General features: G+C 45.4%; 1 protein-coding gene across 4 annotated transcripts in view; it reads left to right on the top strand.

The window, feature by feature from the left end:
- The window catches only part of LOC115403856 (NXPE family member 3-like), a 46905-nt gene extending 37603 nt beyond the window's left edge, over window positions 1–9302 (top strand). Inside the window, exons 4-6 of one of the 4 annotated variants that reach the window (XM_030112880.1) lie at window positions 2099–2244; window positions 6145–6215; window positions 7160–7287. In XM_030112880.1, the coding sequence (XP_029968740.1) occupies window positions 2099–2244; window positions 6145–6205 (207 nt within the window). In that variant the 3' untranslated portion in view covers window positions 6206–6215; window positions 7160–7287. Of the gene's footprint in view, window positions 1–2098; window positions 2245–6144; window positions 6216–7159; window positions 7367–7448 lie in introns of those variants that run through there. The other 3 variants (XR_003933251.1, XM_030112876.1, XM_030112877.1) reach the window with 3 other exon arrangements.
- Window positions 9303–14257: the final 4955 nt, after the last annotated feature.

Here is a 14257-nt window from a genome sequence, read left to right as displayed (position 1 = left end):
AACCGGCGTAATCCCAAAGTGTTATTTGAGACTATTGGTAATATTGTTACCCCAGCTCTACCCTCGGTACCAATATTCTCTGATGAGGATTGTGACAATTTTCTTTCTTTTTTCTTGGGCAAGATTAATGATATTAGATCAGATATCGTCCCCTCTCCGGCCCCCTCTGGCTGTTGTTTCTCTCGGCGGTCCATCCTGGAGAGTTTTTCCCCTGTAACCCTGCATCAATTCTCTGACGTGGTTAATCACATGAAAAACCTCTTCCTGCTCTCTCGATGTCCTTCCAACATCTTTGTTTAAAGATGTTCTTGGGTCAATTGGTCCTGCGGTGCTCTCTATAATCAACACCTCTCTGTTATCTGGTTGTGTTCCTGCTAGTTTCAAACATGCAGTTATTCAACCCCTGCTCAAGAAATCAAATCTGGCCTCTTCTCTGCCTCAAAACTACAGGCCCATCTCCAAGCTGCCTTTTTTGTCAAAAATCTTGGAGAAAGTGGTCGCGATCCAGCTCACAACTGCTCTAGATGAGCACGGTATCTTTGATAAGTTCAGTCAGGTTTTCAAAGACTGCACTCTACTGAAACGGGCCTTCTGAGAGTCTCAAATGACCTCCTGATGCGTAGTGACGCAGGAGACTGTTCGGTGGTGGTGCTGTTGGATCTCAGCTCAGCATTTAATACAGTGGACCACAGCATACTGATAGAGAGACTTGATCAGTGTGTGGGTGTGACAGGGACAGCCCTGCAGTGGTTCTCCTCCTACCTTTCTGACAGGAGCTGTGCTGTTTCAGTTGGCAACTTCGCCTCCTCATCTGAACCTGTCTGCTGTGGTGTGCCCCAAGGCTCAGTCCTTGGTCCAGTTCTGTTTGCCTTGTATTTGCTTCCTCTTGGGCATATAATTAATCAGTTTAAAGGTGTCTCTTATCACTGCTATGCTGATGATATCCAGCTTTATTTTTCTTTCACACCCCGCAACATTGCCTCACTGGCAGTTCTAAGTGACTGTGTGACAGCGATAAAAAACTGGATGGCTAGTAACTTTCTACAGCTAAATTCTGATAAAACTTAATTTTTATCTCTGCTCCTCCAAGTCTTGTCCCTAGGATCATAAATGGTTTAGGTCTCCATACCTCCGTGATTAAATCTTCTGTTAAATTCTAGGTGTCACTGTAGATCAGGCTCTGACTCTGGATCAGCATGTGAAACTTCTGTTTCTCTCTTGCTTTTTTCAGTTGAGGAACAAAGCCAGACTCAAGCCCATTGTCTCTCAAGCTGAGATGGAGATGCTAATCCATGTATTTGTATCATCACGCCTGGATTACTGCAACTTGCTGTTTACCTCCCTTAGCAAAGCGTCCCTGGATCGCCTGCAAGTGATCCAAAACGCCGCTGCTAGACTGCTGACCAGGACCCCTAGGAGGTCCCACATAACTCCAATCTCATTTGCTCTTCACTGGCTCCCCATTAAGTTCCGAATACAATATAAAGTCCTTGTGGTCACGTACAGAGCTCTGCATGGCCAGGCACCAGCGTACATCATAGATCTGTTACAGCCCTACATTACCAGCAGGTCCCTGAGGTCCTCCGATCAGGGCCTGCTGGTAGTCCCTCGCTCCAGACTGAAAACTAAAGGTGACCGCGCGTTTGAGGAAGTGGCACCCACTCTATGGAACTCCCTCCCAATCAATCTGAGATCAGCGGACTCTGTTGACTCCTTCAAAAAGCAGCTTCAGACACATCTCTTTCGTCTTGCTTTCTCTGATTCTGTTTTCTTTCCTGTTTTTGTGTTTTCTGCTCAGTGTTTTTATCCCTTGTTGCTTATGTGTGTAAAGCACTTTGTGACACGATAATCTAGAAAGGTGCTATACAAATAAAGTTTATTATTATTATCATTATTATTATTATTATTATCATTGTTTCTTAATGGCCTTTTTGGTTCTTTGGTCAATCAGGTAACATTGGTACATCCCAGTGAGGCAATCCCATTCCTGCAAAAGTTTGCTGGTGAAAAGCCTAATGGGATTGACTTCTACAGCACTTTTCAATCAGGCTCACTGACTGACACTACCCTGTGCAATGTATGCCTGCCTCCAACCCAGCAGCCACAGTGCAACTACACCGACCTCAATACAGGTGAACTTTGGTTCTGCTACAAGCCACAGAATCTGAGCTGTGATACCAGGATCAAACACTTCCACAAAAACCAAAAACCCATCAAGGCCAAGGAGGACATACTCTTTAAAATGTAAGTGGTTGCCATGGCTACGACTCTTAAGCTAAACTGCTAGTACTATTAATGAAAATGGATGAATGGACATCAAAAAAGTTTTGGGCAAGATACTCTTGAAAGGTCAAATTTCACTTCATATTTTTGCAGCATTTGTCTCAATCAAGGTACAGCTACACCTTGCTAAATGCAGTAGTATTCAACACTTTTGAACTGATTTTAATTTTGTTTTTTACTCCCCCCTGAGCTGCCACCTCAATGTGGTGGAGGAGTGTGAGGTCCCGCATGATCCCAGTCGCTACTGTATATTGTCCGGGCTTTGAAATGGCAAACAGGGCCAGACGGAGAGCAAGTCATAAGCTCCCATGAGAGAAGAGACATCAGGGTCTGCTTGGTATGGTGCAGTTGGGGGGCCACCCTGTAGCCAGGCCTGGGTTTTGAGCTCAAGGGGGATGACGTGGACTCGACTTCTGGTGGACCCAAACTCCCACAGAGTGCAGTGTGAATTGATCCATTGTCACAGAGACTGGCTCTTTGGGACATGGAATATCACCTCATTGAGGCGGAAGGAGCCTCCATCCATCCATCATCCATCCATTTTCTACCCGCTTATCCGGGGCCAGGGTTGCGGGGGCAGCAGTCTCAGCAGGGATGCCCAGACTTCCCTGTCCCCAGACACTTCCTCCAGCTCCTCTGGGAGGATCCCAAGGCGTTCCCAGGCCAGCCGTGAGATATAGTCCTCTCCAGCATGTTCCTGGGTCTTCCCCGGGTCTCCTCCCGGTGGGACATGCCCGGAACACCTCTCAAGGGAGGCGTCCAGGAGGCGTTCTGAACAGATGCCCGAGTCACCTCAGCTGGCTCCTCTCGATGTGGAGGAGTAGCGGCTCCGAGCTCCTCCCTGGTGGCTGAGCTCCTCACCCTATCTCTAAGGGAGTGCCCAGCCACTCTACAAACTGGACTGGTCGGAGCAGGCTCGGGCCCTGTATAAGAAAGGACAGAGGCAGGCTGTTTTTCCTGAGGAGACTTAAATCCTTTGACGTGTGTGGTGACATGCTGTACATTTTCTACCAGTCTGTTGTTGCAAGTGCTGTTTTCTTTGGGGTTGTCTGTTGGGGTGGCAGTATGACAAAAAGAGACAGCAATCGGCTGGACAGACTGATCAGGGAGGTGTTGTCTGTGATGGGGAGGAAGGTGGACTCTGTTGGAGCAGTCTTGGAGAGGAGGATGAGGGCCCTAATTCAGAGTATCTTGAGGAACTCCAAACATCCACTGCACGACACAGTTGCAGCTCAAAAAAGTGAGCGGAGTAACAGGCTCCTGTCATTGCGCTGCAGAACTGAGCGCTTCAAGAGGTCGTCATCCCCTCAGCAATCAGGCTGTATAACAGATGTGCCTGAGGCAAACTAAGTACACTACGAGCACTTTTATTATTGTTCTGTTGTCATTTGCGTGTGAATGATGTTGTGCGCTGCTGGACACCGGAATTTCTCCCTTGGGAGATTAATAAAGTTTTATCTATCTATCTATCTACGAAGGAAACTCATTTCGGCCGCTTGTATCCGGGATCTTGTCCTTTTGGTCATGACCCAAAGCTCATGACCATAGATGAGGGTGGGAACGTAGATTGACCGGTAAATCGAGAGCTTGGCCTTTCAGCACAGCTCCCTCTTCACCACAACGGACCAATACAACGACCGCATCACTGCAGCCGCTGCACCGATCCGCCTGTCAATCTCACGCTCCATCCATCCCCCACTCGTGAAGAAGACCCCAAGATACTTAAACTCCTCCACTTGATCCAGAGTCTCTCCACCGACCTGGAGGGGGGCAAGCCACCTTTCTCCAGTTGAGGACCATGGCCTCAGATTTAGAGGTGCTGATCCTCATCCCTGCCGCTTCACACTCGGCTGCAAACCGCCCCAGTGCATGCTGTAGGTCCCGGTTCGATGAGGGCCAACATGACAACATCATCTGCAAAAAGCAGAGATGAAATCATGTGGTCCCCGGACCGAACCCCCTCTGGCCGCTGGCTGCACCTAGAAATTCTGTCCATAAAGATTATGAACAGAACCGGTGACAAAGGGCACCCCTGCCAGAGTCCAACATGTTGACTGTACATGTTCATGCCTGGATTTTATTCTTGCCACTCAGCTGACTATTCAGGACCTGTGTCACCCTCTGTCGGTATTTGGCTGTGGCTGACCCCCAGGCTGCTTCATCGTGGTTGCCATTTTCGGTATCCTCAGGTATTTGTAGCTGTTTTCCATATCTCTATTGTTGCCTCCAGGTAGTTCAACCCCTTCAGTCCCTCTCCTTGATACAATCCACCAACAGTTATTTATTCAGAATGACATCCCAATGTCGGGCTGTATATCACGGTGAGGTGAATGAAGGAGTCGATGTCCCGCTCACAGTCTTGCCATACAACTTGATGTCATCCATGTAGCGATGGCTGTCAATTGTTTCCACCTGTGGAATCGGTACCCGTGTCCACTCTTGGTGATGATCTGGCTGAGGGGGCTCAGGTCTATACAGAACAGCAGGGGCCACAGAGCGTCTTCTTGGTATGTGCCACATTTGATGCTCACACTCTGCCCACTGGCTTTCAGTTAGCTTCCAGAGTTGTCTTCCATAGCCTCATTGAGTTTCCCAAGAAGGATCTCAGTTTCTGTTTCTGGCATTCCAGTGTGCATGAGTGTGGCATTAAGTCAAAGGCTTTCTTGAGATCTATCCAGACAGTGCACAGGTTAGTGTTTCTGGTCTTACAGTCTTGTACAATCACCCTGTCGACCAGTAACTGGTGCTTGGCTCCTTCTGCTGTTATTGCCAATTCCTTCCTAGGCTCTGCTCATGTATTGCTCTGTGTGGCTGTTCATCTTAGCTGCTATGATGCCAGATAGGAGTTTCCAAGTAGTTCTGAGGCAGGTTATTGGCCGGTAGCTGGATGGTATTGTTCCCTTATGGGGGTCCTTCATGATGAGCACTGTTTGACCATGGGTTAACCACTGTGGGTGGTTCCCTTCTCTTAGCAGCTGGGTCTTTGGGCTGCCAGGTGCTCATGGAGTGCAGTTAGCCATTAGGTGTGAAACCTATCAGGATCTGGAGCTGTCCTTTTGTTCATTTTTACCATTCTTTTCTGGATGTCTGCTATAGTGATGAATACTAATTCTTGTTCTGGGAGGTTACATTGTTCTGCTTGCAGGTCTGGCTAGCCACTGTGCATTAGTTTTGTGTGGCACCGCTTTCTCCCAGATACTCTTCCAGTATTGCTCCAGGATTCTCTGCCCTGTGTGGGTCTGCTGTGGTCTCTCATTGAGAGATTACCTTTGCTGGGTTTTTGGAGAATGTTGTGTTTATTCTCCTGCCTTCCACTTCTCTTGTATATCTCTTTAGGTGAGTAGCTGGGGCTGTGAGTTTTTGCTTCGCAGTTTCCACGCCTCGGCTGTGGACAGCTTGCTGTATTTCTTCGGCAGTTCTATAGTTATATTGGTCCGTCATCATGAAAAAGGAGCTGAGACAAGAGGTGAAGCTCTAAATTTACTGCTCAGTGAACGTTCTGACCCTCATCTATGGTCATTGGCTTTGGGCCATGACCAAAAAGACAAGATCCTGAATAAAAAGGGCTGAAATGAGCTTCCTCCACAGGGTGGGTAGGGTACTTCCTTAAAGATTGGTGAGGAGCTCAGTTACCAGGAGGGTTTGGAGTAGACCTGCTGCTCTGTCAGTTGGCCTGGGAATGCTTCGAGATCTTTCTGGAAGAGCTGGAGGAAGTGTCTGGGGGCAGGGAAGTCTGGGAATCCCTGCTTAGACCACAATGACCAGATCGTGGCTAAACAGTCGAAAATGGATGGATGGATGGATGGAAAATGCTTTTAATATTGTGCTGGCACATTTTAAATTTGTTTTCTTTGCTTTCAGTGGTGTCACCATGAATGTTCGCATCCCAGCTACAGACCTGCTCATGTCACTGTGTTTCTGAAAAAAGAAAGGTAAATTCACATTTTTACTTCCACCAACATGTAATCTGATGCATAAAAATGAAAATGACTGAATCATAGCAGCAATCAATACTGTACAGGAGTGTGTGTTTTGAAATTATGAATTCATTTTCCGAAATTATGACCCACTACCAAACCTCACCCAACTGCATGGAATCTTTTCTGGACCATAAAACGACAGACCATCTCTTCACTCTCTAACAGATTATGAAAAGTACATGTGCTTTGTCGACTTGAAGAATGCTAATGACCATGTCCCCTAAGATGTCTTGTGGGAGGTGATCAGGGAGTGTAGAAGACTGAAACTTGCTGCCGCAGACTCTCTTTCTTTGTACTTACATTGTGAGAGCTGCATCCTGATACTCAGCATTAGGCCTGATTTGTTCAAGGTGGGAATGGTACGGCACTAAGGTCATACTTTTTTCACCCTTCTGTTCATGATTTAGACGAGAAGGGTGTCAAACTGCAGCCAAGGCCAGGAGGGCATCACATGGGGGGACTGGAGGGTGACATCTTTGTTTGGCAGACAATGGCAGGAGTTCACTGGAACAATTTGTTATTGAGTGTGTTAAAGTTGGGATGTCGATCAGTACCTCCAAAGTACCTGTGCATGCGACACCAGCCATGAGCATGCACATCGTGCACAGCTAATGCAATGCACTTGAACTATCTAAACTCACTTAAAGTCTCCCAAATGGCAACATGCATAACACTCTCTAAAGGGGAGGAGGGGGAGGGTGGCTTAGTGTTACTTATTGCACCTCTAAAATTTAATCATTCCTGTACAGAAAAATATAGGATAGTTTTCCCCTGAAAACACATGAGACATGAGAAAATTGATGTATGTGCTGATGAAAATGCCTGAAAATGATTGAATGATCAATGAAAATAAATATGAAGATAAAACCATATGTCAACACAATGTAACCTGACAGGTCAACTTGCAGCAAGGAGCAACAAGGACATACCCGGACCTGCTGGTTACTATTACAAAGGTCTGTGGAGTTCACTGAGTGGCACCACAGTTCAACGATTCAGTAACGCCTCTGCCATCAGCCAGTGCCTCAAAAATAAGGTGGTCCTCATGTATGGAGACTCTACAGTCAGGCAGTGGTTAGAATTCCTCTCTGAAGAACTCACAGGTAATTTACCTGAAAGAACTTGTCATAACTTCAATTTAACAGTTGAGCTCAAGTTTAATTTTCTCTTTTCTAATTGTTTTAGATCTCCAGGTATATAACCTGCACACCACATCTCGCTTTGGACCGTTTGTGGCACTGGACCATGTCAATAACATCTATGTGACATTTCGCAGCCATGGCCTTCCAATTCGTATTGGCATTTCACCAGTTACAGAGCTACATTATGTTGCCAATGAACTAAATGGAATAGCTGGAGGGAAGAACACAATAGTAGTTATTGGTGTCTGGGCACATCTTACCTCATTCCCCATCAAGGTCTATATCCGTCGGATTATGAGCATCCGCAAAGCAGTTGTTCGACTGCTAGCCAGAGCTCCAGATACGAGAATTATTATCCGAACAGCAAACCTGAAACATTCTCCAACACCCATTCTAGCACAGCTCAGTGGTGACTGGCCTTCACTGCAACGTGACAAGATACTCAGGACTATGTTTAAAGGAATGAATGTTTATTTCGTTGATGCCTGGGAGATGACTTTGGCTCACTACCTGCAGCATGATCTCCACCCACAACGTCCAATCATTAAGAATATGATTGACGTCGTTTTGTCATATATTTGCCCTTCAAAGTAAAGGTGGCCTGTTGTTTTCTCGAGGAAAAGAATAATTGTAATGAGCAGTCTTATTAATTGTGAGAAGATTTTATTTCCTTAAATTTTATCTGTTGTTTGTAGGATAAATTTGAGCTGTAACGCTCCCAACAAATAAAGGCCCGTCAATTCAGATCACGGCAGGGGTGGGAGATTGGAGCTGATCAAGTCATCTCCATGCCATGTTTTTGCTCTGACCATGTATCACACCAGGTGACTCTAATCAACCCTGCGCCTCAGCTTGTCTGTGGTACATGGGATCCCCCACTCCTGTGCTCTTTGTTGAAATGATCGTATTGCATTGAGAACCAGCTGATCAATTCCATGGTTGATATTTTGGTTTGTTCGAAAAAACCAAGTCAAATGACTGTTCCAGTCAAACAGAGGAGACAAAAGTGCTCTTTCAGAAGCTCAGCGGCACAGGATTCTGCTGTTTGGACCACCAGGCTCTGGAAAATCCAGCTTCATCAACTGTCGACAGCGCTTGATGAGGAAAAATTTAAACTCAAGCTTCAGCAGCCGCCAATTATGCTGACAGCGATTCACTAAGGAAGTGTGGAGAACTTATAACTTGGATACTGTTCATTATTTACATAAAGATACAGATCAAAACTTATTCAGGACTTCCTCCAGTATTTTCTTCAACTTATAGACAGTACAGCTACTTTTTACTGCAACCAATTAATAACAGAGTGTCAAACAGACAAAGTGATCAGCTGAAATACTACCTACTGCTAAAAGGAAATGCTAACATTGTCAACATTGTCATCACTTTTTTTTAACTTGCAATACAGATTTTATAAAATCCAGAAAGCAAATGCTGGATTTTTTTTTTTAATCCTCTTGTCTTCAACAACACCATGGGTATTGAGAAGGGCTCTGGGAGAGGAGTTGATGTGTTGAACTTTGGTCAGCCGTTATGGCAGCAGACAAGCCATTGTTGGCGAATGTGTGGTGGTTTATTACTTTTATCTAGTGCTGGTGAGATTGTTGGCTTGGAATAAAACCATTCACTCACTCAAGCTCTTCATTCCATGTGGTACATCAGACACAAATGTTTCACCACCCATCCCTGTACTGAACTTTGGCTTGTGATCCGTCCCATGACAGGCTCTTTTCTATCCCTTGGAAACTTTGGGTATCCTGTCATGTATAAGGGTCTTCAGTTACTGGCAGATTCAACCGGACCAAACAGTTACAGGGGAGACGAGGACAGATGGCAGAACAGCAGAAACTGGCTCTCCAGGTTGGGAGATTGGACATGAGGCCATGTTGGAGCAAGGAATGTCTGTGCCATGTTCGAAACCTTGAAAACATGCTGACAAAGGGTAATTCATTTTCATCAAAACAGTGTGCAGCAGCCCTTTCTTTATAATTACTTCGCTAGCAACTAAATCAGGGGTGGGGAATCCTGGTCCTGGAGGGCCGCAGACCTGCATGTTTTCCATGTCTCCCTGCTTCAACACCTGAATCGAATCAAGATTCATGGCCAAGTCCAGCAGAAAGCCAGATAACGAGCCTCATTGCAGTCAGCTGTGTTGAAGCAGGGAGACATGGAAAACATGCAGGTCTGCGGCCCTCCAGGACCAGGATTCCCCACCCCTGAACTAAATGGTCTCAATGGTCTAAAATGCTCTCCATTTCAACCTCAAGAACTGCAAAAAAAAAAAAAATTGATATTACTTACATTTCATAAAATGTAAGTAGCCCTTAGGAGATGCACAGGATGTGAATATGAATGTAGCGCACCAGGACAAAACTCCACGAACAGCTAACAAAGACTGAGATATTATTCATTGTTATTTCAGTTCATTTTTCAATGCAGTACAACTACAAATAAAGCTTTGCAGAGTAACAGTGTGTTTGCAGCTGCAGTTCTCAAACTGGGGTCCCTTTACCTCCAGTAGTTAGCGAGCCAGAGCTTCGGGGTGTATATCTATTAAATTCAATTCAATTCAGCTTTATTTATATATCGCCAATTGCATCATGGTCATTTCTAGACACTTTTACAGAGAAAACCCAACAGATCCACATGAGCAAGCACAGATGACTGTGGAAAGGAAAGAGTCCATTTTAAAAGGAAGAAACCTAAGCAGAACCAGACCCAGAGGTGGCAGCTTTCTGCTATTTTGGTTGGTCACTAGTGGTGTTTGATTTTAAAATGTACCCCATGGGTGTAATATTAGGTATGAATTAACAACCACTGTGGTTGTTTGAGTTGGAGGATTGTTGCTTCATCAAGTGGTGCTGAGTCTCAGCCAGCAGAACTGAGAAGAGATCAAGCAGCATTTTCAGAATGCTAACGAGAAGTTATTTTGCAACCTGAAAGAAAACGAAAGCATGAATTGTGTTTTTAAATAGTTGTACTGCACATCAAAACAAATATGAACAGCTTCAAATCAAATTTTCACCTTGTATTTAGTCATAAATACAGTCATAAATGTGTTGTTTAATTTTGGATTTAAAGGGGAACGGTTGTTTTTACAATCTGGACCTTATTTCACATTCATAACAACAACATTTACTCACCTGTTTCACTTTCGTGTGAGTTGCAGTTGGTTCGGAGACAATTACATACTCCCATATCCATATAACGGCAGCGGGCGGGGCACCGACATGCAGCCATTACAGACGCTCATTTCTCTTATGTTTGTTGTGGTGTGGTAGATATATCTAAATTTAGTAAGTCAACATCACTTAATGCTATTGGGAAGTCTGTAAACTGGCAAGATTGAGCAACTGTCCGGGAGCTCTGAAGTGATGATGTTATCACACTGCGCTGTGGCGCACATTCATTCTGTTTGTTTACATGGAAGTTTCTACCAAATAACTCGGACCTGATCACTTCTCAAATCATAAAAGTTTATCAGGCCCTACTGAAAGGTCATTCAAGTGCCTGTATACAATTGTGGAGATGGGATAGTGGCAATGACAACATAGTCCCTGCCAAGGGAAGTCACAGATCAGAGGATACAGGTCATAGCGTCTCTGCTCTGCAGTCAGACCACGGCATCTCGATTGACTTTTTTAGGCAGTCACAGTTTATTTTCAGCTGTTTGTAACTTGGTTCAAATACCGGCCGGGGCTTGGGGCCTTTCTGTGTGGAGTTTGCATGTTCTCCCCGTGTGTGCGTGGGTTCTCTCCGGGTACTCCGGCTTCCTCCCACGGTCCAAAAACATGCATGGTAGGTTAATTGGTCACCCGAAAATTACCCCTAGGTATGAATGCGTGAGTGAATGGTTGTCTGTCTCTATATGTCAGCCCTGCGACAGACTGGCAACCTGTCCAGGGTGTACCCCGCCTTCGCCCACAGCAGCTGGGATCAGCTCCAGCCACCCGCGACCCCGAAAGGGACCAGTGGCAGAAAATGAATGTTTGTAACTTTGGTACAATGGTTCGAGTGTGCATATATCCTGGTTGTGAAAGTAAAATGACAAGCTGGACGTCATTGAGCTTTCACAGGCTCCCACTTCGTGACCGGAATTTATTGAAGCTATGGCTAATCGCACTCAACATGGACCCTAGCATCAAAGTTCAAACTTTGAACTGCAAATATATGTGTGTATAGACTACTTACTCGTTCGAAAGTTGCCCATTTGGTCCAGCAGGCTTTGGCTCCAATTCCTTTTCGGTACACGGAAAAAAGTTTCTATTACTGCCCTGTTGATCATGGCACGTATCCTCCAGAGTTGAGAGACAACGATTGCTGGAAGAATCACCCAGTCGTTCAACTCCTGGGCTTAAATCCCACTGGACAACATATGCATTCCTCCTCGATGGGCATACTGGCACAGTGACCACATTCACACCACCAGGTACTGTCTGTTCATGGACAGGCACATGCGTTGCTTTCTCTTGCCCGCTGTTCTTCTGCCTGTCTCTGTAATCTCCTTTCCAAAATCTCCTCTTCAGTGTACTCGGGTTCAAATCGATGTGGACGCCCATCATATTCGAAAATATCTTCAATCTCGAAGTCTGAATCTTCCGAATCTCCCATATCACTCTGCTAACAGTTTAACCTAGCAACTTCCATGTAAACAAACAGAATGAATGTGCGCCGCAGCACAGTGTGATGACATCATCACTTCAGCGCTCCCGGAGAGTTGCTCAATCTCGCCGGTTTACAGGATTCCCAATAGCATTAAGTGATGCTTAAGTGATGCTTAAGTGATGCTGACTTAAATGTTTGTTGTGGTGTACAACACCACAACAAACATAAGAGAAAAGAGCGTCTGTAACGGCTGCATGTCGGTGCCCTGCCCGCTGCCGTTATATGAATATGAGAGTATCTAATTATCTCCGAACCAACTGCAAATCACACGAAAGTGAAACGGGTAAGTAAATATTGTTGTTATGAATATGAAATAAGGTCCAGATTGTAAAAACGACCGTTCCCCTTTAAATTTTGAAAAAAAATGATTTTCTTGTTTCACCATTGGAATACCGTTATGGAAGATGAAAAACCTATTTTCTTACAGTGAACCACCAATTCAAAGAGTCTGTTGATTTGATATTTGTACATTTTCATTTATTTCTGAAGATACTTTTCAGGTCATTCAAAAAATGAAGATGTTCCAATAATGGCGAGCAGCACTGTATGGAATTATACAAATGCCATTATTTTACTACAAGTGTTGATGTGATTTTGTAAATGGTGACCTTTTTTTTAATTTTTCAACTCCTTCCTGGCAGTACCCCTGCCAGGTCCAACTACAATTATACTCCAACCATAAGGGACAAAGTTCATGTCCTGGTTTGTGTTGTTAAAGTCAACACAATAAACCTGCTTGGAGGATGAGGTGGTTAACAAGGTAAAGGAGATCAAAGATCAAACCTTAAGTGAGTCGTTACAGCTGTTTTAGAAATGTCCATTTGATCTTTGATGCAGCTGGATGAACAATGGGATCTGATCTAGAAGGAGGTTTGCATGGGTGATAAAAAAAAAAAACAACGCATACATATTATGAAATAAATTTCCCTCAATGGGCGTATGAAACATGGCTGATAGACTTATGATATGCCAGTGTCTTGGCTGCCCATGCTCTAGGCCTCTGAGTGGCTATACTTTGACCCAGGGGCACAGGCGGTAGTTCTGATGCCACACCCTGTCTCTTTGGGCTTTTCTCTCTTGTCAACGGTTTTCACCCGAGTTGTGGAGGCTGTTCCCCTCATGCCTCTGCAGTTGCAGGCCATGAAAGGATTGATCCATGGACACAGCGACTGGCTCTCTGGGACATGGAATGTCACCTCATTGAGGCGGAAGGAGCCTGAGCTGGTGAAAGAGGTTGAGGGGTACGAGCTAAACATAATCGAGCTCACCCCCATGTTTTAAGCAGCTGTTTGGCACTGTGATTGCAAGGTCTCTGGTGCCCCCCGAAAACCCAAATCTGGAAACCCCCAAACCCTGTGGTGGACACTGGAATTTAGGACTGCCGTCAAGCTGGAGAAGAAGTCCTATTGAGTCTTGCTGGCTCGTTGCACTCCCGAAGCAGCTGATAGGTACCGACAAAAAATCGGGTCTGGGAAGGAGTTCGGAGAGGGCATGGAGGAGGACTATTGGTCAGCCTCGAAGAAGTACTGGCAAGCCATTCAGTACCTCAGTAGGGAAGAGCACGTCTCCACCAACACTGGTTACAGTGGAGGACAAAAAATGCTGACCTTTACTATATTATCAAACGGTGGAAAGAATACTTCTTGGATCTTTCCAATCTGTCACCACGTCATCCTTGGAGGAAGCAGAGGCTGAGGTCTCAGAGGTGCACTCATCCATCACCCAAGCTGAAGTCACTGAGGTGGTTGTTAAGCTCCTCGGTGGCAAGGCACAGAGAATGAGATTTGCACCGGTGGGTGCAAATCCAACCGGTGGATGAGATTTGCCTTGAGTACCTTAAATCTTTGGATGTGCAGGGACTGTCTCGGTTGACATGTCTTTGTAACACTGCGTGGCAGTTGGAGACAGTACCTTTGGATTGGTAGACTGGTGAGGTGGTCTCCCTTTTTAAAAAGTTTTGGGCAAGAGTCTCACGAAAAGTCAAATTTCCAGTCCCCGGAGGGTGTTCTCCAACTGTAGGGGAAGCACACTCTTCAGCCTCCCCGGGAAGTCTCTTCCAGGATACTGGAGAGGAGAATTCAACCGACAGTAGAATCTTTGATCGAGAAGGAACAATACAGTTTTTGTCCTAGTCCTCGAACACTGGACCAGCTCTCCTCCCTCCATAGGGTGCTCGAGGGTTGATGGAAG

This window comes from Salarias fasciatus, chromosome 17 (genome assembly GCF_902148845.1).
Source record: "Salarias fasciatus chromosome 17, fSalaFa1.1, whole genome shotgun sequence".
Classification (NCBI taxonomy): Eukaryota; Metazoa; Chordata; class Actinopteri; order Blenniiformes; family Blenniidae; genus Salarias; species Salarias fasciatus.
The sequence above is the reverse complement of the archived record's forward strand: the minus strand, read 5'-3'. Positions and strand labels throughout refer to the sequence as shown.